This window comes from Aethalodelphis obliquidens, unplaced genomic scaffold (assembly GCF_003676395.1).
Source record: "Aethalodelphis obliquidens isolate GAN/ISIS:26980383/991018 unplaced genomic scaffold, ASM367639v1 scaffold1, whole genome shotgun sequence".
Taxonomy (NCBI): Eukaryota; Metazoa; Chordata; class Mammalia; order Artiodactyla; family Delphinidae; genus Aethalodelphis; species Aethalodelphis obliquidens.
This window is the reverse complement of record NW_020837945.1, coordinates 71,662,955-71,686,513: the sequence shown is the minus strand read 5'-3', so window position 1 is coordinate 71,686,513 and position 23,559 is coordinate 71,662,955. Positions and strand designations below refer to the sequence as shown.

At 39.4% G+C, this 23,559-nt stretch overlaps 1 protein-coding gene across 2 annotated transcripts; it reads left to right on the top strand.

Annotated features, from left to right (window-relative positions):
• The first annotated feature begins 805 nt into the window (after positions 1–805).
• DYNLT2B (dynein light chain Tctex-type 2B) lies at positions 806–21,815 on the top strand. 2 transcript variants are annotated; one of them, XM_027107814.1, is made up of 6 exons: positions 806–1,007; positions 3,801–3,934; positions 9,963–10,032; positions 15,431–15,488; positions 18,551–18,614; positions 21,669–21,811. In XM_027107814.1, the coding sequence occupies exons 1-5, from the start codon at positions 883–885 to the stop codon at positions 18,578–18,580; spliced, it is 417 nt and encodes a 138-aa protein (XP_026963615.1). In that variant the 5' UTR covers positions 806–882; the 3' UTR covers positions 18,581–18,614; positions 21,669–21,811. The 2 variants fall into 2 exon arrangements, with proteins under 2 accessions (XP_026963615.1, XP_026963606.1); XM_027107805.1 differs by lacking the exon at positions 15,431–15,488 and having other exon boundaries at positions 21,669–21,815.
• The last annotated feature ends 1,744 nt before the right edge of the window (positions 21,816–23,559 follow it).

Below are 23,559 nucleotides of genomic sequence, written 5' to 3'. Positions count from 1 at the left end.
CAGCAGTTTCCATCTGGTGGGGGTCCTGGTTTCTGTGAAAACAATTTAAGAATGTGCATCAGCAGTGGATGAGGGCAATGTTTTGTTAGCTGGAGTCAAAGGTTATCAATCACCTTAGGTACTTTTCCCCCCAATTTTATTTGTGGTAAAATACACGTAACAAAAATTTTCATCTTAACCACTTTTAAGTGTACAGTTCAAGGGTATAAATACAATCATAATGTTGTACAACCATCAAAAAAAAAAAAGAATGTGCATCAGAAGGTTACCTATATCCCTCAAGGAGAAGATAGGAATCCTGTAACTCTTTTTATGGCTGACCTATTGTTTATTATTACTTTTCTTGCTTGACTGATTTTCCATTTTTCGAAACATTAACTGCTAGAGTCTTTTCTTTAGAACTCGGAAAGGCCTAGGAGACTAAAGCTTTTTTCACAAGCAAGAAGCCAAGTTCACAGGATCTGTCACTGGACCGCCCCCCACCCCTCACCCCAGAGTCCAGCTCAGTTTCACCGGCTGCTTACTAGCTGTGTATCCTTGGGCCTCTATGGGTCTCAGGTTCTGTGTCACTTTCTAAGATTGCAGCGCGGTTAATAAGAGCTGACGCGTGTTTAAGTGCTTTGTAAACGGAACAGAAACAAACCAGTCTTTGCCGAAGTTATGGTCACTGCAGCTCCGCCGGTTCTGGTCCAGCATCCGGCGCGCAGGCGCGGGTACGGCAGTGCGAGCACGACAAGAAGGTCGGGTCGCACAGCGCAGAGCGCGCAGCCGCCGCACATAGGGTCAAAGGTGGCGCTGTCGCCCTGGCGACCATTTCCCAGCTCCGTGGCGCCGAGAGCTAAGCCTTCTTCGGGAGAAATACGGGGCCAAGGAGCTTAGGCCATGTCGGTCGCCGCACCCTTCTCAAAGCGCACGTCCTTCTCTGCGGTCGAAGGGTTACCTGAGACTGAGAAGAACGCTGGAGAGTCCGAGAATACCTATATTCTGCGGCCCATTTTCCAGCAAAGGCGGGTAGCAGACGCATTGCGGCGTGGCCGACCTGCGTGATTGATGCTTCCTGCAGGCAGAGCTTGCCTGATAGCCGGGGCGTCCCAAAGGAACCCGCGGGTGACGGGCGGGGTGGGGCGGGGTGGGGCGGGGCGGGAGGGAGGGGCGGGGCTAGAGACAGAGGGGCGGGCCGGAGAGGAGGCCGGGTTTTGCGGGGGAACAGGCGATGGAGGAAGGGACAGGACCGGGGAAGGAGGGACTGGGCGGGAGAGGGTGGGGCGCTGTTCTCCTTGGGCTCCCAGCTGCAGGGGGCAGCAGAGGACCAGACCTGAGGTTGCAGGGTTAACGCGCCGGGAGGTAGTCCCTTAGACAAGCACAGTATGGATGGTTGACTCTAGGAGATCCAGAATGTGGGCACAGAGGAATTGAGATAGTTGCATGGCAGAAAACAAGCGGCTTGCATCGAATGCCATTCAGCCCTGTTTCGAGGGTTACTGTGTGCATACGTGTGCCAGAAAGCGCTTACTCTTCTTCAGGGCGCGAGACCTGTATGTGTACAGTCTTACCCAAGTAGTATCTGGAGGCTTTTGGCCTGCCACCCTAATACCTTCCCAGAATTAAGGCACAACGTCTCCTGCAGAGGACAGTCAGTTAGGGCTGTAGGATCCATCACTAACTTCATTTTCACAAGATTAAAAAAAATAATTAAAAGAATGACTTTCCTAAGCCCTTCCTCTGTTTTTTTTTTTTTTTTTTTTTTTTTTTTTTCCTTCCTCTGTTTTTTGAAACTAGATTCCGGAATCAAATGCTTGGCAAATACTAGAACCCAGGAACTTTAGTTATAATGTGATAAAAAATTTCATGTAGCAGTTTTATGGTGGGTAGAAGGGACATTAAAAAAATATGTTCAGTTATCTTGGTAAAAGATTCTAAATACATAGAATGCCATTCACCTGTATTTCTGTTGTAAAACAGAACAAGATTAACAACAAATATATGTTATGTAGGAATAGCTCTATGAGATTATTTGTGACTCGTTTGAAGAAAACTTTTAGCATTTTACTGAGAGTGGAAAAGGCTTAAGGGAAGAGCCAGATATAGTATGTTTGTTAATAGGAAGACCACATTTTGAACAGATCAAATCCTAGAAATTTGTCCATGATTCTAAAGTTCACCTGTGAGAATAAGCAAGCAAGAGACTAAAGAGAATACAGTTAAAAAGAAATAAGGGGCCGCTAGTACTACCAAACCACATTATAAACTCAAAACTTAAAACATTCTGGTAACTTGGCACATGATAGACAAATCAACTGATAGAATATACAGCCCAGGGGCTTCCCTGGTGATCCAGCGGTTAAGACTCTGCGCTCCAAATTCAGGGCGCCCGGGTTCCATTCCTGGTCAGGGAACTAGATCCCGCATGCCACAATTAAAGATCCCGTATGCAGCAACAAAGATCCCATGTGCCACAACTAAGACCCCGCACAGCCAAATTAAATAAATAAATAAATAAATATTAAATATATATATATATATAGCCCAGATAAAGGAACCTAGTGTTGTAATATGTAATAAATACAACTAAAATGCTAATAGTATTGTTAGGGTGGTGAAATGAGGGGAGAATTTTTTCTCTGTCTTCATTTATTCAGTAATTAATTTCTTCAAAAAATTCTACTATGTGCTGGATAGTGTTCTAGGAATGGGGATATAACAGTGAACAAAACAGATAAAAATCTCTGCTCTTTGGAGCTTGTGTTCTAGCTGGGTAGAAGGACAACAAACAAGATAAATGCCTAAGTGAACCATATAGTGTATCAGATAGTAATAAGTACCGGGAAGGGAGATATAAAGTGGTAGGAGGGTGGTTTGAAGTTTTAGAGAGGGTGGCTAGGGAAAGTGACTTTTGAATAAAGACTTGAAAGAAAGGAAGGAGCTATGCATATAAGGAGAGGAATTGAATTTCAGGCAGAGGTTAACAGCAACTGCAGAAGCACTGAGGTTTCCATGCCTGGTGTGGTCAAACAACATAGGGAAGGCCAGTGTGGCCTGAGTGGAGAGAACTAGGGGCAAAGTAGTAGAAAACAAAGTCAACGAGTTTGGTAGGGTAGATCATATGGGACCTTGCAATAACAGAATGTTGCTTTTACTCTGAGTGAGGTGGGAAATATTTGGGGTATTTTGAACGGAGGAGTGTCATGATCTGACATGTATTTAATAGCACCAGTCTAGTTGCTATGTTGAGAACAGGATTTTGTGACAAAGGCAGAGACAGAGAGACTTGTTAGGAGGCCATTGTAATCCAGGAAAGAAGTAGTGGTAGCTTGGAGCAAGGTGGTGGTAGTGGGGTGGTGAGTGTGATTGAATTTTAGATTATTTTGAAGGTAGAACTGATAAGATTTGCTCATGAATGGGATGAGGGCTGTGAGAGAGAAAGGCAACAAAACTGACACCAGGGTTTTTGGCTTGAGCAGTTGGAAGAATGGAGTTACCATTGACTGAGATAAGGACCTTGTTTTGGGGAGAGGAGATGATCAGAAGCTCAGTGTTGGATGTATTAAATTTAAGTTGCCTACTAGACATCTGGATGGAATATGGGTGGGAATATGTGGTCTGAAGTTCAAGGGAGAGGCTGGAGATACAGGTTTGCACTATGACTTGTTTTCTTAATTTGTTTTTATTACTTTTATAATAAAAATATGAAAAAGAAGGAATAAATGGTTGTCATGACAAAAAACTGGGGGAAGTTAAGCTGCGAAGGTAAATTAGGCTTTTGGAATTACCAACTGGATGTTTCAAACTGTTTCATTTAGGTTCAGACCCTCTGTGGTTAGAGACTGTATCCATGCTGTGCTCAAGGAGGAACTGGCAAATGCTGAATACTCTCCAGAAGAAATGCCTCAGCTCACAAAACGTTTATCAGAAAATATTAAAGATAAATTAAAAGGTAATGGTGGTAATTGGAAATGACTCGTTCCCTTCAAACATCCAATTTTACTCATTTGCCTCCTTCTTTATTTTATTTATTTATTTATTTTTGCGGTACGAGGGCCTCTCACTGCTGTGGCCTCTCCCGTTGGCGGAGCACAGGCTCCGGACGCGCAGGCTCAGTGGCCATGGCTCATGGGCCTAGCCGCTCCGCGGCATGTGGGATCTTCCCGGACCGGGGCACGAACCCGCGTCCCCTGCATCGGCAGGCGGACTCTCAACCACTGTGCCACCAGGGAAGCCCCCTCCTTCTTTATTTTTAAATAAGGAACATAACTGTGGATTCTATTAAACACACATTTTTCTTCACTGTCTAGTCATCTCAATTATTTGGTAACTTTTACTCATGTAGGTTTTTGTAGATGGTGGGAAAGAGCCAAGTTGTGAAATACCTAGTTGTACCGAACTACTATCCAAGAATTCCCAGTATGCAGAAAGACCAGAAAATACAGGGGCTCCTTTCCCCCATAATTTTTGGTTGTTTTTTCTACCAAGATAACAAGTCCTCAGCCTCCCATCAGTACCCTCACAGTCTGACCTCAGTGCATCTCTCCTGCCAAATCCTTAACTACCTGCCCTACTCAGCACTCCACTCCTGCTTCACTCTACATCTGCAGAGCAGATCTTGTGCTTTTCCTCCCTGTTCTTTGTCTTTCTACCTCTCTCAGTCTCTTTTGTTAATAGTATTATACAATCTGAAAAGTCCTTTCTATCTACCCTTTAAAAATTTAATTTAATTTAATTTTTTTGGCTGCACCACGCGGCTTGCGGGATCTCAGTTCCCCAACCAGGAATTGAACCTGGGCCACGTCAGTGAAAGCCCGGAATCCTAACCACTAGGCCACCAGGGAACTCCCTATTTACTCTTTTCTAAAGATTTTTTTTGGAGGGAAGAAATGTCTTTGTAATCATAATACATTTTCATTGTAATAAACCTGGACAATACACATAAAGTGTTTTTCTGTTTTTTTTTTTGTTTTTTTTGTTTTTTTTGCAGTACGCGGGCCTCTCCCTGTTGTGGCCTCTCCCGTTGTGGAGCACAGGCTCCGGATGCGCAGGCTCAGTGGCCGTGGCTCACGGGCCTAGCTGCTCCGCGGCATGTGGGATCTTCCCGCACCTGGGCACGAACCCGTGTCCCTGTGTCCCCTGCATCGGCAGGCAGACTCTCAACCACTGCGCCACCAGGGAAGCCCATAAAGTGTTTTTTTTAATGATATAAAAGTCTGTTGCCCATGGTAGTTACTATTTAATACTTTGATGTATTTTTATTAATATGTTTTAATTTTTAGAAATAAAAAATATAGAAAAATACTAAGAATAAAATAGCAATTCTCTTTCCATCATCCAAATTAACTTTAGTATATTAGCATTTTTGTTTTCAGATTTTTAATGAAATTCACTATTAAATTATTGTAAAAAATACATGCTTGTTATAAAAAAATAAAGTGTAGAAAAATAATTAAAATTAGAAAAATCACTCCTAATGCCCCCACCCAAGAAGAATCATTAATATTACGTGACCATCATACCAGTCCTCTTTTCTATGTATATATACAGATAAATACTTTAAAAACAATGGTATGCTATAGACTGTTTCCCATAGTGTTACAGCATTCATTCTATATTTAAATGGAATGATTGCCCACTATTTAGTCCTTTCACCATGGTATTTCCATTGCTGAGTTCCTTTTTCTGGTTCAATTCTTACCTGATGAGATTTTATTGTAAATTTTTTCAGGGAGGGCTCAGAAATGCTGTATTCCCTGGATTCTTTCATGTTTGAGAATGCCTTTAAACGAGAATATATTTTGGATGAATATAATATTTTGAGTTAATTATTTTTTGAGAATTTTGTGGATGTTGCTTCACTGTCTTCTTGCATTGAATGTTACTGTGGAGAAATCTGAGGCCAGTCTGACATTCTCTGCAGAAAGAATCCTGTCCCTAACCTTGACGCTCAGTAGTTTTTCTAGGGTATGGCTTGGTATTGAGCATTTTATGTCTGTTAATCTGCAGATTTTATTTTTTCCATATCAAGGAAATTTTCTTGTATCTCTGAGTACATTTCCGGTTCCATTTGTTAGATTATCTACCTTAGGACACCAAATATTGATGCGTTGAATCATCTCTGTCTTCTACATCTATTATCTTTGCTGTAATCTCTTCCTTTTTCTTTGACATATACTTGTGATCACCTTGTCAGTATTTGTTTTCATTTGTGTCTGTCTTGTCTCTTGCCATTTTTTAAAAAAATTATTTATTTATTTTTTGGCTGCATTGGGTCTTCGTTGCTGTGCGTGGGTTTTTCTCTAGTTGCAGTGAGAGGGGGCTACTCTTCGTTGTGGTGCGTGGGCCTCTCATTGTGGTGGCTTCTCTTGTTGCGGAGCACGGGCTCTAGGCGTGCGGGCTTCAGTAGTTGTGGCTCGCGAGGTCTAGAGCACAGGCTCAGTAATTGTGGCGCACGGGCTTAGTTGCTCCGTGGCATGTGGGAACTTCCGGGACTAGGTCTCGAACCCATGTCCCCTGCTTTGGCAGGCAGATTCTTAACCACTGCGCCACCAGGGAAGCCCCTCTCTTGCCATTTTTAATTGATTAGCTCTGCACTAATATCATATGAGTATTCAGTTTGTTTCCTAGGCCTATAATCTCCCCTTTCATCTTTCTGTTGTTTTGTAATCTGATTGAGTTCTTATTTTACTGAATTTGTGGGCTTATGTTTTTCTATATTATGAATCAGTTGTGAGGAATTTCTCTTTGTTCCTTGATTTATATTATCTCCTAGGTTGAGTTTTTTGGTCTTTTAAGCAGTACGTTTCTTTTCTTGTTATTCTTTGGTTTGTTTTTGCTGTTGTACCTTTACATATTGCCATTCAGCTTCTTTTAATTTTGTTCTGATGTGGTGTGGGTGAATTTTTTTTTTTTACTCTCCTCCCAGTGTATCTAAGACTATTTTATTTTATTAATTTTTTTTATTGAAGTGTAATTGATTTACAATGTTGTGGCAATCTCTGCAGTACAGCAAAGTGACTCAGTTATACACATAGAGGCATACTTTTTTAAATATTATTTTCCATTATGGTTTATCACAGGATATTGAATATAGTTCCCTGTGCTATACAGTAGGACCTTGTTGTTTACCCATTCTATATATAATAGTTTGCATCTACCAGCCCCAAATTCCCAGTCCATCCCTCTCCCTCCCTCCCTCCCCCTTGGCAACCACAAGTCTGTCCTCTATGTCTATGAGTCTCTTTCTGTTTTGTAGATAGGTTCATTTGTGCCATATTTTAGATTCCACATATAAGTGATATTATATGGTATTTCCCTTTCTCTTTCTGACTTACTTCACTTAGTATGATAAATTCTAGTTGCATCCATATTGCTGTAAATGGCATTATTTCATTCTTTTTTATGGCCGAGTAGTATTCCATTGCATATATGTACCACATCTTCTTTATACATTCATCTGTTGATGGACATTTAGGTTATTTCCATGTTTTGGCTATTGTGAACAGTGCTGCTATGAACATGGGGTGCATGTATCCTTTTGAATTATAGTTTTGTCCAGATATATTCCCAGGAGTGGGGTTGCTGGATCATATGGTAATTCTATTTTTAGTTTTCTGAGGACCCTCCATACTGTTTTCCATAGTGGCTGCACCAACTTACATTCCCACCAACAGAGCAGGAGGGTTCTCCTTTCTCCACACCCTCTCCAGCATTTGTTATTTGTAGACTTTTTAATGATGGCCATTCTGACGGGTGTGAGGTGGTACCCCATTGTAGCTTTGACTTACATTTCTCTAATAATTAGTGACGTTGAACATCTTTTCATGTGCCTACTGGCCATCTGTATGTCTGTCTGTATTAAGGTGTTCTGCCCATTTTTCAATTGGGTTATTTGTTTTTTTGTTGTTGAGCTGTATGAGCTGTTTGTATATTTTGAAGATTAAGCCCTAGTCTGTCACATCATTTGCAAATATTTTCTCCCATTCCGTATGTTTCTTTTTGTTTTTTTTATGGTTTCCTTTGCTATGCAAAAGCATGTAAGTTTGATTAGCTCCCATTTGTTTATTTTTGTTTTTATTTCTATTGCCTTGGGAGACTGACCTAAGAAAGCATTGGTATGATTTTTGTCGGAGAATGTTTTGCCTATGCTGTCTTCTAGGAGTTTTATGGTGTCTAAGACTATTTTATTTTTCCCTCAGAACTGTGTTTTAAGTGATGAGCATTTAATATTGTGTTTTAAGTGATGAGCTGTGTTTAGTTAAACACAGTTTAACTGTGTTTAAAACACAGTTAAACTGTGTTTTAAGTGATGAGCATTTAATATTCTACACATCTATCTTTAGAAATCCACATTTCTAAAGCATGGGTATGAGAAAAGGAGGAAGAGGAATGGGTAGAGAAAGGAGGAAGCTCAGCTGAGCTGTGTGCACTGTTTTTTAAAAATAACTTGGGCTCTGTCTCCTTCTGAGATTTTAAGTATACTGCATTAGGGTTCATGTCCCACAATGGAAGGGTTCCTATAAGTGTTCAGATTGTTTGCCTAATTTACTGTATAATCCTGGAGCTTTTACTTTCATCAAAAAGAGTTGGCTCTGGGACCTCCCTGGTGGTACAGTGGTTAGGAATCTGCCTGCCAATGCAGGGGGCATGGGTTCGAGCCCTGGTCTGGGAAGTTCCCACATGCCACAGAGCAACTAAGCCTGTGCACCACAACTACTGATCCTGCGCTCTAGAGCCTGCGAGCCACAACTGCTGAGCCCGTGTGCCACAACTACTGAAGCCCATGCGCGTAGAGCCCGTGCTCTGCAACAAGAGAAGCCACCGCAATGAGAAACCCGCACACCACAACGAAGAGTAGCCCCCACTCACCACAACTAGAGAAATGCCATGCACAGCAATGAAGACCCAACACAGCCAAAAATAAATAAATAAAATAAATATATTTATATATATAAAAAAACGAAATAAGACTAAATTAAGAGAAAGATTATTTTTTTAAAAAAAGGGGTTGGCTCTGTCTCAACTTTGCCTGTTTCACTTTTTTCTTCTTCACTGTTTCCCCTATTCCTTGGTCAGAAAGGAGGAAAGATAAAGATGCCCATTCAGTTTTCTGTCCCCCAGGTTTGTTGTTGGGGAGAATTTTCACGATTTTGCTGTTTCAGCAGTATAGTTTTGGGGGAAGCAGCTGAGTTGTCCTAGGCCATACCAGTGTTCTCCAGAATCTTATGGTTTATTTTCTATCTTACTGAACAGCTTGCAGTTTTCTAAAGATCCCATGCTCTATGTCTTTGCATATGCTATCCCCCTCCATAGAATGGAGAAACATTGTCCATCTGGTAAATTCTCACTCGTCTTTCAGGACTCAGCTCACTTATCGTATCCTCCAAGAAGTCTTTTCTGGTCATCCCTTCCCTGTTGCCCAGTCAAAGGGAGGAGCCATCCAGCTCTGTGCTCCTAATGTACCTTATACATGGCTCTCTTTGAATTATTACTACATTGCATTTTCATTTTATTTTCCATGTTTGCCTTCCCAACTACTATGAGTTCTTTAAGGCAAGAAGAGCATCTTATTTATCTCTGTATCTTGAGGGCCTAGCTCATTTCCTGACTTAGAGTAGGGGAGAAAGGAAGGAAGCTAAGACCTACTGAGAGTCTACTATGGAAGAGAAATGGGTAGAGACAGGAGGCAGCTTGTCTCTACCCACTTCCTCACAACACGCCCAGGAGGAAGGTAGTGATATTCCCATTTAACAGTTGAGGGAGATTTAAACTAAAACGTTAAATAACTCGTCTAAAGTTACACACTTACTAAGCTTATGGTTAGAATTTGTCCTTAAGTCTGACTCCTAAGCTTATAATCATACTCAGTAAGTGCTTGTAGACTGAATGCTTATGTTCATTTCTAGGCAAATTTGCCTTCATTAAGTAATTTTACCATATATTTGCTTATAGATAACTTTCTTATTTTTTCTTTCCAGAAATGGGATTTGACCGATATAAAATGGTGGTGCAAGTAGTGATTGGAGAACAAAGAGGGGAAGGTGTATTGTGAGTAGTTGGTTTTTCCTTCTTGTTTTTATTTTTATATATTTCTTATTGGGTGTTCATCTTCTCAGCAATCCAGTAAGATAGTGTCTTTGCAAGAGTGAGAGGAATGGACGGTATAATAAAATGCAGCTGTGAACTGAAGAGATCCTGGTACTGAGCAGCGAGGTTGACAGTCTGGGTGGACTCCATGGGGTAATTCACTTCTCATAGTATCTGTAGGCTAGTACGTCTTTCAGGGTTTATGTATATATGCTCCCAAAGAGAGTGTAGGATTATGTATATATGTTTCCTCCCATATTCCTTGTTGCCTGGTTTTTGGTCCTACCATTCTCCTAAATTAATATTTTTAAAGTTGTCTGAGTGACAATTTTCATAGCTATTGTTATTGGCCTGGGCTTCTGTTTTTTAAAATTCACTCTGGTTTTTTTGGCCCTGATGTCACTTGTGTAACTTGTTTCTCTTCTGTTTTTCTAACTGATTATTCTCTCCTAAACTGGTTCCTCTTTCTCCCCTACATCCCTAGCTGTGAGCTTTCTTCAAGGCTCAGTTCTTATTCTTCTGCTCTTCTGTGTGCTTTTTCAATGAGCTCATTCATTCTCATTACCTCAAACCATCATTCCTGTATTGGCAAGTTCAAAATCTGTATTTCCTGTCTTTTCCTGTGCCCAAGTGTTAATCTCCTGTTTCCTTTTGTAAACAGTGCCTAGTCCAGTATTTTATAAGAAAGTATGAAAATATTTGCTGGATGAATTAAAAAAATACCTTGTAGATACTATCACTGAGAATTTTCACTATAGAATGTTAGCTTGGGAAGAGAATGCAGATTCTTTCTGGTGTCCAGTCCCCTTATTTTATGATGACACTTATGAGGTTCAGCATGATTTGGCCAAAATTCTAGATCTGGCTGGCGTCAGGCTCACTAATAGAGCCCAGGCTTCTGACTCCTCGCACAGTACTCTTCACCATGGTGCCCTCTACCATTCGGTCAAAAGGCTTCAGTAGAGTTCTTCACCACAGAGAAACTAAGAAATACTTTACTATTCTGTCATCTCAGAGTCAATATGTTCAAATAGAGTTGCATATTTCTTTCCCCTTCCTCTCCTCAAATAAGCCTCTCATTTTCATTTCTCTGTCTCCTGCCTTATTACCAAGATTCCATTGACTCAGGCTTCAAAGTGTGGAACTCTCTTTTATCTTATGTAGCCATTACTCTCTCTCATTGCACGCACTGTAACCTGGATGCCAGGGTTGCTTAGCAGCCCCTTATCAGCACTTCCAGACTCTGATCTCTCTCCTCTGCAATTTACACAGCAGACCAGTCTCCCAGAAGTACACCCTCACCTCCTTTTCATAAACTCTATAGAGTTTATTTCAAATCGTGTATAGTATAAACTCCTCATACTTGTCCTGACTGACTTTGTTCAATGTGATCAGGTTAAACTCTAAAGCATGGCATATAAGGCCTTCCCCACTTCCTTTTAAAACTTTTATCATCTAAAATTTTAGGCATATGAAAAAGTACATGGACTAAGGAACTCCCATATGTCTATTACTTACCTTTAAGGTTATTAACACACACCCATGTTGTTTCAATTTATACCTCCATCTAATCTCCCTGACCCCACCAGTTTATCTTGAAGTAAGTTCTAGTCATCATATCATTTAATCTGTAAATACAACAGTATATATCTCTAAAATAGAAGGGCCCTTTTCAACAGAATAAAATATCACATGTAAATATTGAAAATCCTTAATATTATAAAACATTCAGTTAGCTTTTAATTATTCCCAGTTGTCTCATATATACATGTGCATGTATGTATATGTGTGTTTTTGTGCGTGTGTATGTGTATTTTTTTTTACAGTTTGTTCAGGTCAGGATACAGACAAAGTCCATGCATTGCATTTGGTTAATATGTCTCTTAAGTTTCTTTTAGTCTGTCATTTTACTTCTTCTCCCTCACCCCCCTTTTTTTTAACCTTGCCATTTATTTGTTGAGGAAATTAGGTTGTTTGTCTTGTAGAGTTTCCTACATTCTGGTATTTGAGGATTGTATCCCCATGGTACTGTTTAGTACGTCTTCTAGCTCCTGTATTTCTTGTAAATAAGTAGTTAGATCTAGCCTTTTTTTTTTTTTTTTTTTTAATGTGGTACGCAGACCTCTCACTGCTGTGGCCTCTCCCGTTGCGGAGCACAGGCTCCAGACGCGCAGGCTCAGCGGCCATGGCTCACGGGCCTAGCCGCTCCGCGGCATGTGGAATCTTCCCAGACCGGGGCACGAACCCGTGTTCCCTGCATCGGCAGGCAGACTCTCAACCACTGCGCCACCAGGGAAGCCCAGATCTAGTCTTAATCAGTGATAGATTTGAGTTTTGGGCAAGAATAGTACATAGGTGTTTAGTATACATTCTATTGCATCTTATCAGGAGGCACAAAAATGTCTGGCTGTTCCTATATTTATTGTTAAGATTGATCATGGAGTTCAGATGTTGTTGGATAGATCCATCTATTATAAAGTTCCCTATCAGCTTTACCATTAATGATTTTAGCATCTGTCCTAGATCCATTATTCATCACAGGTTACAAGATAGTGATCTTCTATCATTGTTCTTTATTTATAAGCTGGAATTCTTCTATTAAGAATGACTTTTTTGCGCTTTCATGGTGGCACAGTGGTTGAGAGTCCGCTTGACGATGCAGGGGACGCGGGTTCGTGCCCTGGTCCAGGAAGATCCCACATGCCGTGGAGTGGCTGGGCCCGTGAGCCATGGCCGCTGAGCCTGCGCGTCCGGAGCCTGTGCTCCGCAACGGGAGAGGCCACAGCAGTGAGAGGCCCGCGTACCGCAAAAAAAAAGAAAAAGAATGACTTTTTTTTTTTTCATTTGTTTCATTACAATGAGATACAGTTTGTATAGGAAAGGAGGGATAAATTTACCTATTTTCAGAGTGATGAATTGGTTCCCTAGCATCCTCCCAAGGTTACCAATGAGGTTTTTTTCTATCCATGAACCCATGGTTTTAAATATATGTGATGTGTTTAAATCAATTGCAGTTAGTATCTTCACTGAAGCTCAAATTGTCCCATCTTTGGCCATTGGTAGCTTCTTCTTCCCCTCCCCTCCCCTCCCTTCCCTTTCCTTCCTTCCCTTCCTTCATTCCTTGTTTTGTTTTGTTTTTGAAAAAACACAGACGCTTTATTTCTCTTCTCAAAACACACCAGATAGGAGTCCCAGCCTGGTGAGGTGCTTCCCTACTGTCAAGGATATAGGCCCTCCTGTCTTGCTCTGCTGTGTCCTCATCTGCATGGTCGAAGATGGCTCAATACTACATTTATTTACATTCCTTAAGGGAAAGAGATAGAAGGAAAGCATATATGCCTTTCCATTTTCAGTACTTTAAAGAAGTGATTACATTGTCCTCTGATTTCAGTTGGTTCTGTTGAGAAATCAGCTCTAAGTCTTATTATTGTTCCTTTGGAGGTGATGTCTTTTTTCCTAGCCACTTTAAAATGTTTTTCTCATTGCCTTTTGACTATGATGATATATGGTTTTCTTTGTACTTATTCTACTTGGGGTTCTCAGGGCATTTTGAATTTGTGGGCTCTTGAATCTGTTTTGTATCAGATTGGGAAAAGTCTTAACCATTATCTTTGTTTCTTTTTTTTAAATAAATCTTTTAGAATAATTTAGATTTACAGAAAAGTTGCAGAGATAGTACAGAGTTCTTAACTACTTCACATCCATTTTCTTCTATTATTAACATCTTCTATTAGTATGGAACATTTGTCACAATTAATGAACCAATATTGATGCATTATTATTAACTAAAGTTCATACTTTATTGGGATTTCTTTAGTTTTCACCTAATGTCCCTTTTCTGTTCTAGGATCCTATCTAGGATACCACATTACATGTCTCTTTAGTCTTCTCTTGGCTATGACAGTTTCTCAGACATTCCTTGGTTTTGATGACCTTGACAGTTTTGAGAAGTACTGGTTAGATATTCTGTAGAATATGCCTCAAATGGAATTTGTCTGCTCATGATTAGTTTGGGATTATAGGTTTTCGGGAGGAAGATCACAGAGGTAAAGTGCTGTTCTCATTATATCATTCATTTCAGGGTACGTACTGTCAACATTACATATTACTGTTGATGTTAACCTTGATCCCTGCCTGAGTAGTATTTGTCAGGTTTTTCACTATAAAGTTACTCTTTCTTCCCCTTTCCATACTGTACTTTTTACAAAGAAATCACTATGTGCAGCCCACACTTAAGGAGCAAGGAGTTATGCTCCACCTCCTCGAGGGCAGAGTGTCTACATAAATTACTTGGAATTTTTCAGCATAAGAGATTTGTCTGTTCTCTCTCATTTATTTATTTATTCAGTCATTTATTTATTTCAGTATGGACTATGGATTTTTATAATTTGGATTATAATCCAGTACTACTTTATTTATTTTGTTGCTCAAATTTTTCCAGCTTTGGCCATTGAGAGCTCTTTCAGCTGACTACTGGGTCCCTTTCACATACCCTACTATTGTGGGTTTTTTGAGCACAACCTTATTTACTAGCACTATAAGATGCCCCACCTTATCCATTCTCTGCCCCAGCCCTAGAATCAGCCATTTCTCTAAGGAGCCTTGGTTCATTGTATGGCAGAGTGGCATTAGAAACTAAGATCTGGGTGCTATATATGTGGCTATTATCTTTTAAAATATTACCTGTGCTTCATTTGCTCTCTGCTATCCTTTATGGACTCCAATAACAAGTATTTAGATCTTTTTACTGTAATTTATGATGCTCTTTTCAGAATTTTTGTTTTTTCTCTCTGTGCTTCAGTTTGGATATTTTTCTATTGACCTGTCCTTCAGTTCACTAATCCTCTTTTCCATTGTGTCTAATCTGCTATTAAACCCACCAACTGAATTCCTAATTTGTTATTATATTTTTCAGGTCTAGAATTCCCATTTAATTCTTTTTTCATAATAATTGTTTTTTGTATATTCTAATTGTATAATGAAATTCTTTATTTTTTATCTATGTTCTCCATCCTCCCTCTCTCCTCCTTTTTTGCATTTTGGTCATAACAGTGCTTACCCTAGTAACTGGATCACATGTGAGTCTGTTTCCTTTGACTATTTTTTTGTCTTGTTAATCTTCCATATGGCTCTGTCTCTTGGCATGCCTAGTTTGAGTCCTGGACATTGTGTTAAAAAAAAACCTGTAAAACTTCCAGATAATATTATTTTCCTCCAGAGAAGTTTAACCCTTTCCTTTGTAATTCAGGTAGAATATGGGCTACTTACCGTAATCCAATCAGATACTGAGCTGAGTTGAGGTTGGGTTGCTGATTTGATAAGTCTCTATCTTTAGCTCACCCTTCTGTCTTGAACATAGCCCTTCAGATCTTTCAACGAAGAACCTGGAGTGTTCATTGGAACCCCAGCCTCAGCAGGTACTGACTTTTAGTCCTTTCCTCGGGATTAAACTATTGTTCATTTCAGAGGCTTATTTTTTAATGAATAGTTTCCTTAAAAAGCAAAAATATATTATTTTACAGTTCTGGAGATCATAAATTCAGAATGGGTTTTGTAGAGCTAAAATCAAGGTGTTGGCAGGACTGTATTCCTTCTGGAGGCTCTGGGGGAGAGTCCATTCCCTTGCCTGTTACATCTTCTAGAGGCTACCTGCATTCCTCAGCTCATAAACCCTTCCTCCATCTTCAAAGCCAACAGCATTGCTTCTTCAGATATCTCTTGATTCTGACCTTCCTGCCTCCCTCTTTCTTTTATAAGGACCCTTGTGATTACATTGAGCCCACCTGGATAATCTCCCCATCTGAAGATCCTTAGTTACACATCTGTAAAACCATTTTTGCCATGTAATATATTCACAGGTTCTGGGGTTTAGGACATAGACATATTTGGTGGGGGGGCCATTATTTTGTCTACCACATATAGCTTTTTAGGTTCCTGCTTATGCAGTTTCAGAATTCAGCACATGTCTTGAGAGGAAACCTACTATGTGACCGGCTCAGTTCTACTCTCTCCTTTTAAACATGGATCTTGGTCCCTCAAGCCTCCAATTTTATCCCACCCAGCCCTGCAAGACTGCCAGCAGTCCTGCTGGTTTCTTTTTCCCTTAGTAATTGGTCCTGTACCTGGGCGAAGCCCAGGCTCTCAGCCTCTAGCTCTGTGCCCAGAGCTGGCAAATGCCCCAGGGAGAACTTTGCTGCAGAATATCAACTTACCTCATGTGGTTCACCTTTCTCTGGAATTTTGGCTCCCCTAGTCCTATTTGCTTCAGCAGCTCTCTGATTCATTTTATTCTTTTTTTCTAATTGACTTGGTGGGAGGATTGGCCTGCTACAAAGTGTTCCATCATATTTCTTCTAAGTCTTTTGACATAACTTTATCAATATAAATATATATATATACATATGTGTTAAAAATATATATATATACATAAATGTGTGTATGTATATTTTTAAATATAACATTCTTTTCTAAAAAATATTTATTTGGTTCGCTGGGTCTCATTCGTGGCAGGTGGCCTCCTTAGTTGTGGCATGCGAACTCTTAGTTGCAGCATGCATGTGGGATCTAGTTCCCTGACCAGGGATCGAACCCAGGCCCCCTGCATTGGGAGTGCAGAGTCTTAACCACTGCACCACCAGGGGTTTTGGTGGTGCAGTGGTTAAAATTCTTTTTGATATAGCCCAGGGTTTTGATATGACCCAAGTGTCCCAGGTTTATCTTGTACATTTACAGCCGTGGCCCTAGAATTGGCCATTTCTCCAAGGAGCTCTGGTTCCTTTTATTGGGAAATTGTGTAAAGAGACCACAATTTGAAAGCAAAGACTGTATTTTATGCATCTTTGTATCATTTGCATCTAGCACTTTGCTCGTATATAATACTCAACAAATACTTACTAAACACATTTTTGTATTCATGCTTTCACTTGGTTCTGCTCAGCTTAAGCACTACTTCCTTCGTGAAATCTTCTTTGGCTTTTTCTCCTCTCTAAATTCTCTAAAATTCTTTAGCACTTCTACAGATTTAATTCAACTATTGTGCATCTTGGACTTGAAGGCTTGATCTAGATAGACATTATAATCCCTTTTAATCCTAATAGTCTATAAATCAGCACCAGCAATACATTATCTTATTCTTTTGGTGTGTATTAATTTTTTTTCACCTATTTAAGCTGAGAATTGTTTGAGGACAAAGCGGATTTTATTCTTTCTGGACAAACGGTACTTGCTAAATAAATACTTGTTGACTGATCAGTTAAGTAGATTAATTTTATTTCATACTGTTACAGTTTGGAAATAGGTGGAACTTTTTTGATTTAAAAATGTGTGAAATATTAGGCTGGGGGGAGCTCTTCTATGTAAAACTGAAAAAAAAGTCTTTTAAAATTAAACCAATATAGCATGGTGTATATATAACTTTCTCTACAGACTTGAGGCTGAACCACCTAGATTCAAAGCCAAGCTTTGTCACTTACTACATAAATGACCTTGGACAAGTTTACTTAATTTCTCTGACTCTCAGTTTCCATGATTATTAAATGGATATAATAATAATGCCTTTCTCATAGGATTGAGTTAATACATGTAAAGCTCTTAGACCAGTGGGGCACAAAGTAAGTGCTCAATAAATGTTAATGATGAATCATATACATACATTTAATTTAAAAAAATTTAAAATTACTTTTTAAACTTAACATTTTATTGTGAACATCTTTTCATGTTCTTAAAGTTTTTTTTTTGTAAAAAATACCTTTAATGGCTGCATAGAATTTCATTGCTAAGAAATACCTTAATTTTGTTTACCAATCCAATACTTCTGGGTATTTAAGTTGTTTCCACTTTTAAATAGGCTTTTATTTTTACTGACATTTTTTCTTATCCAAGAACTGGGGAGAGGAGAATGGCTAATTTTACAACTTAGAGGTCGTATAGCATCCTCTAGAGATAATACTGGATTTAGAATTAGTTAGAAGATTGAATTCTAGTTCAGAGTTTGCCCCTTTGTTTTCTGTGACTCTCTAAAATGATCAGGTTGGGCTAAATAATTTGTTGGGTCCTTTCTAGACCTACCTTCTCATATTATTGTGCAGGAATTGAGCCCATTTTAGCCATAAGTCTTAGGTATTATTTCCTCTAAAAGTCATACATAGATATCTTACCTGAAATAATCTATAACAGAGCTTCCCACCCAGACTACCAGTGACTTAGGCCATCAGGCAGCCATCAGAGTCTGAGGCTGCTAGACCCCTGGGCTGGTCACCTCCAGCTGCAAGCAGCCTCATCTATGACTCTAGTCCCTTCTAGTTTACCCAGTATACTCTGCTGCACAAATATGATTTTCTGTATGTCATCTCATTCTGTGAAAAGGTTTGGAAGCACTGATGTATAAGAATGTATCAAGGAAAACTTTTGCTTGTGGCAGAGATATATAGTTCAGATCCTTGTTATATTGTTGATAATACTCTATTCTTTGACTTTTTAGCATGGCTGCTCGCTGTTTCTGGGATGCTGACGCTGACAACTGTACTCATGATGTTTTCATGAATGTAAGCCTATTTGGAACCCTTTTTTTCCTTTCTCAAGGTCACGTGGGCATTCCAAATCAAATCACTTACTATTTGTTAAGATGTGAGGACACTTTATTTATTTATTTTTTTTGGCCGTGCTACACAGCATGTGGGATCTTAGTTCCCCAACCAGGGATTGAACCCGTGCCTCCTGCAGTGGACTGCCAGGGAAGTCCCTGAGGACACTTTAGTTTTAGACATTTGTCTGAGACTTCTTCTGGATAAGATGATTTTACTGTTCGTTTGTGTTATTAAAGCAGAAACATAGAGTGCTGCTTATAGGCAAGGATACTTTATGATGTAACTCTTCACAAGTTTGGATGTGGAAATCGTATATTATTTATTTGGTGCTAATAGACATATAGCCGTTTGCTAAGCTGCAAAGAAATTTGGGTGGCAGGGATTCCATGAGCAAAGGTGATTTTTCTTTCAGTAATAAAATTAATTACTTTATCTTAAAGCTATTTCTCAAAACTAAACAAAAGAGGAATTTTTAAAAAGAGGTTTCATTTAAACATTGGTATGTTATTGACATGAATATCATGTATTTTAATCATATGTTGTTATTTTATACTTGCTTCCAGAAATATTCCCACCTTCTATCCAAATGCTCCCAGGTTGTGAATCAGTAGAGTCAGAATTAAAGTACAGTAGAGTGGGAAAGAACTAGATTGGGTGAATTAGGAGAGAGGTTCCATTTCTAGCTCTGTAACTTTCTAATTAAATGACTTTAGGTAAGTCATTGAACTTTTCTGTGGTTCTATCAGTAACACCAGGAAGCTGTACTAGATTTTGCTAAAGACTGGCTGTGGCTGCCTAAGAATAATTTGAGGAACTTGTTTAAAATACAGATGCCAAGGCTCTGCTCAATAGATTCTGATCAAACAAGCCAGGGGTTGGATCAGTGACTCTGAATTTTTAAAAAACTTCTCCACATGATTATACTTACTGCCAGGTATGGAAGCTTCTTGTGTAGATGATCTTAAGGTACCTTTTGGCTCTAAAATTCTATGGTCCTACCAAAGTTTTATTTTATGCTCAACTGCCCTAGGGATCAAAGGCTGAACAGTGGGAAGTACTATGTAAATCTTCATTTATCAGCTTTCTAGGGGAAGGGTAAATAAAGCTCAGGTAGTGGTTTTTCCTGCTTTTTGGAGTTAAAACTGCATATTTCTGAGTCCTTATATAATACAGTTCATTCATTCAACAAATAATTCTGAGCTCCTATTATGTGCCAGCTTCTGTAGTGGCCTATATATATATATTTTAAAATAAATTTATTTATATTTTTATTTATTTATTGTATTTTTGGCTGCATTGGGTCTCCGTTGCTGTGCGCGGGCTTTCTCTAGTTGCGGTGAGAGGGGGCTACTCTTCGTTGCAGTGCGTGGGCCTCTCATTGCGGTGGCTTCTCTTGTTGCAGAGCACGGGCTCTAGGCATGCGGACTTCAGTAGTTGTGGCTGCTTTAAAGATTATCAGGATCAGGTTTTAGAATACAGGATTAGTTGGGGCGCTGTCTAAAAATAATTTTTGAAAACCTGGTCTAGGTTGCTGACTTAGTCTACTGTATCTTTAGTTCAGTTTGTTGAGTGTTTATTTAGGCTTAATTTTTTAGAACTTAAAGTACTTTATTTGAGAGAAGATCCCAGGAAGGCCCAATAGAATATGAGGAAATGAGAGAGGGGAGAGAAAAGCATATACTATTGAGCTGATAATTGCTGTGGATAACCAGGGCTCAGTGCTGATGGAGAACTCTGGGTGGCATTGTAAGAACAGTGCCAGTCAAAGTGGGGTCCACAGACCAGTGCCAGTCAATGAACTGTTTGTTATAGGTCTTCAATAAGATAAGTACATAAATTATGTGTAAGGGTTTAGAAACGCTCATGGAATTTGACAAAGTTATTTTATGTTCATTGAATCTAATAAGTTTTGGTTATATTTGTATGTTTCTTTTTTCATTTCATTTTCTTAGTTATTAATTTCTATTGTACTTTATGAAAGTATCAGTTCATAAGGGATTGGCAATTAAAACAAACAAAAAAATAGGTCCCTCACCACAGATAGCACTGTTTGAGAACACAGCTTACAGTAATCCCTTCCAAGAAGCCAGGGAACTGGGTTAACCACGGAATTTGCTTTTGGTTAATAATCGGGTACTTGAACTCATATTTTCTCCCATCATTGCCAGGCTGGAGGTGAGGCTGGTGAGTTAGGAGTTGCTGAGGCAGGTGGAACTCCTGTAATAAGTACCTAAAAAGTGTTTTAACAAATTTAACTAGGATCTGGAGCACATTTTGAGATTCTGAGATAAAAGATGGACAAATGGGGGCTTCCCTGGTGGTGCACTGGTTGAGAGTCCGCCTGCCGATGCAGGGGACACAGGTTCATGCCCCGGTCTGGGAAGATCATACATGCCACAGAGCGGCTGGGCCCATGAGCCATGGCTGCTGAGCCTGCGCGTCCAGAGCCTGTGCTCTGCAATGGGAGAGGCCACAACAGTGAGAGGCCCGCGTATCGCAAAAAAAAAAAAAAAAGATGGACAAATGAATTTTATCAATTAAGAACAAACAACCAGATATCATTTGTCCTTATCCAGAATTTATGACAAGGTGCTGTATTTTCGTTATTTGTGAAACTATAATATCCTTGGGTTGGGTAATGCATTTACTCCAAGAAACTCAAAGCATTTTAATTATATTATTTCTTTGATAAATCAGGAAAAACAGGAATACTTGTTTTATGAATAAACATTACATAAAGTACATTAGTTTGCATTTTATTTCTTCATTCAAAAAATATAATTCTTTACTCATCCTACCCTTTTAGCAAGCAATTTTGTAGCTACCCCGAGGCAAGCAAATTTATAATTTTACTCTGGAAAACCTGTTTCTTAAAGAAGGGAAAGAGTCTTCATGATTGAAAATTGGCAAAGATCTGAGATGTTAATTTCACGTCCCTGCTGCCTTTAGTCCTTCATTAGTACTAACATTCTGGATTTGTGTGTTTGTTTTCTGTTTTGTTTGTTTTTTTAGGACAGTTTATTCTGTGTTGTAGCGGCATTTGGCTGTTTCTACTATTGAATCTTTGAAAGCTGGAAAAAGATATGACCATGAAGAAATATGAAGTTTTTTATATTGTTAAATATCTTGACAAAATAAAGTTGGCAGTTTGGCAACGGAGTCTGTTGAGTTTTAGGCCTTATAGTTTAATGTTTTGATTTCTTTATAACATGTTATTACATTTGGAAGGTAGAGAAAAAAGTAGGGAAAATTCATAATTCAATTGTTCAAACATAACCAGTGGTGTTTTTTTTTTTTTTTGCAGGGTTAAAAAAATCATGTATACAATTTTGTAACCTGATTTTTCACTTCTCATAATGTCATATGCAATTTTTTTGCCATTTTATTTGATCGCAGTTTTCACTAGCATACTTTAATAGTTGTACTTATTCCATTAGGTTATACACCATTGGTTATTTTTGCCATGTCCTTATTGAGGGACTGATTATTTCTAATTTTTCACTATTATAAATAACACTGAGATCAGTTTATTTGTGCATAAAGTTTTTTATCCTACATTTTTTTGGAAATGAGGAATATCAAATAATATATTATTAATCAAACATAACTACAGTGAATTCCCATATAGGAAATATTAATATCACCTTACAGCAATTATAGGAAAAGAGCTTAAGGAAATTGGAAAACTCCAGTTTCTTAAAGACAGTTTTGTCAAAAAAGGTTGGAGTTTACTCTCCACATGTCAAGATGCTCCTTAGGTCAATATGCAGTGTCCTAAGATCCTCTCAGATGGTTTCAACCTAATCATTGCCAAAACGCCATCATGGACAGAGTTGTCTGTAGGCCATCAAGCTGGTGAGGTTCTGGGTAGGACAGGCTCTTGCAGGTACAGTGCATACACATACACGTGGAGTTCAGGTAGGACACCAACTGCTCCATCAACTACAACGTGAAAGGCCCTGTATGGAGGGCGATGTGATCATACTGTTGGAATCAGAGCAAGAGGCTCAGAGACTACGTTGATCCTGCTGAGCCCTGGATGTCTGGGTCAAGCACTTAGCCCATGTTTAGGATCAAACTTGTTTCAAGAAGCAGATCTGAATAACTCTGTATATCATTTTTCATCGTGAATTATTGGAAGCATTTCCTTTAAGATCAAGAAAAAGGGAAGGATGTCCTCTCTCACCACTTACACTCCATTTAGTGCTGACATGCAAAGTTCCAAACAGTCTCCTTTTTTTTGCTCTGAACGTGAATATCATTCCTGGAAATGCAAACTGGCATCCATCCGTTCACTGACCACGCAGAGGAACTGATCTTTCTAAGCCACGGAGTCAAGTTTTGGAAACCTGCTAGTGCTGGAGGGTCTCCTGCAGAGGCAGGAGGTGGCTGTGGCTCACCGTGGGGACAAGGACACTGGGAGCAGAAGTTCTGGGAAGTACTCGTTGGCGTGAACCCTCCCGGAGTCTGCCATTAGCCCCACTGCTTTTCCTACATTTTGAATTACTGCTTTTATCTTTCACCCAGTGTTTTTGCTCAGCTCTTGCCACTCTACACTTTCCACAGCTTGTTAGTTTAAACATGTATTTGTTTTCTCCAGGGTTTGCCCAGTGTCAGGGTCTGAGAGTTTCCAGCCTGTATATGAAATTAGCTCTCCCTTAAGACTCTCGGAGATTATGTTGGTTACTATCCCAATTCCCACTATCTTTGTAGTAATTTTCCCCTTAGAGTCCCTGGTGTCTTCTCCAGCTAGCTGTCCTTATCTGCAGCACCTTAATCTATCTGCCCTATTCAAATAACTGTTTGAAACCGGAAAGGGAATGGTTACAATCCTTTTTTTCGCCTGGAGGCTCCTTAGCAGATGCTTAACATTACCCACCCTATTTCTTCTCAGCCATTTTCA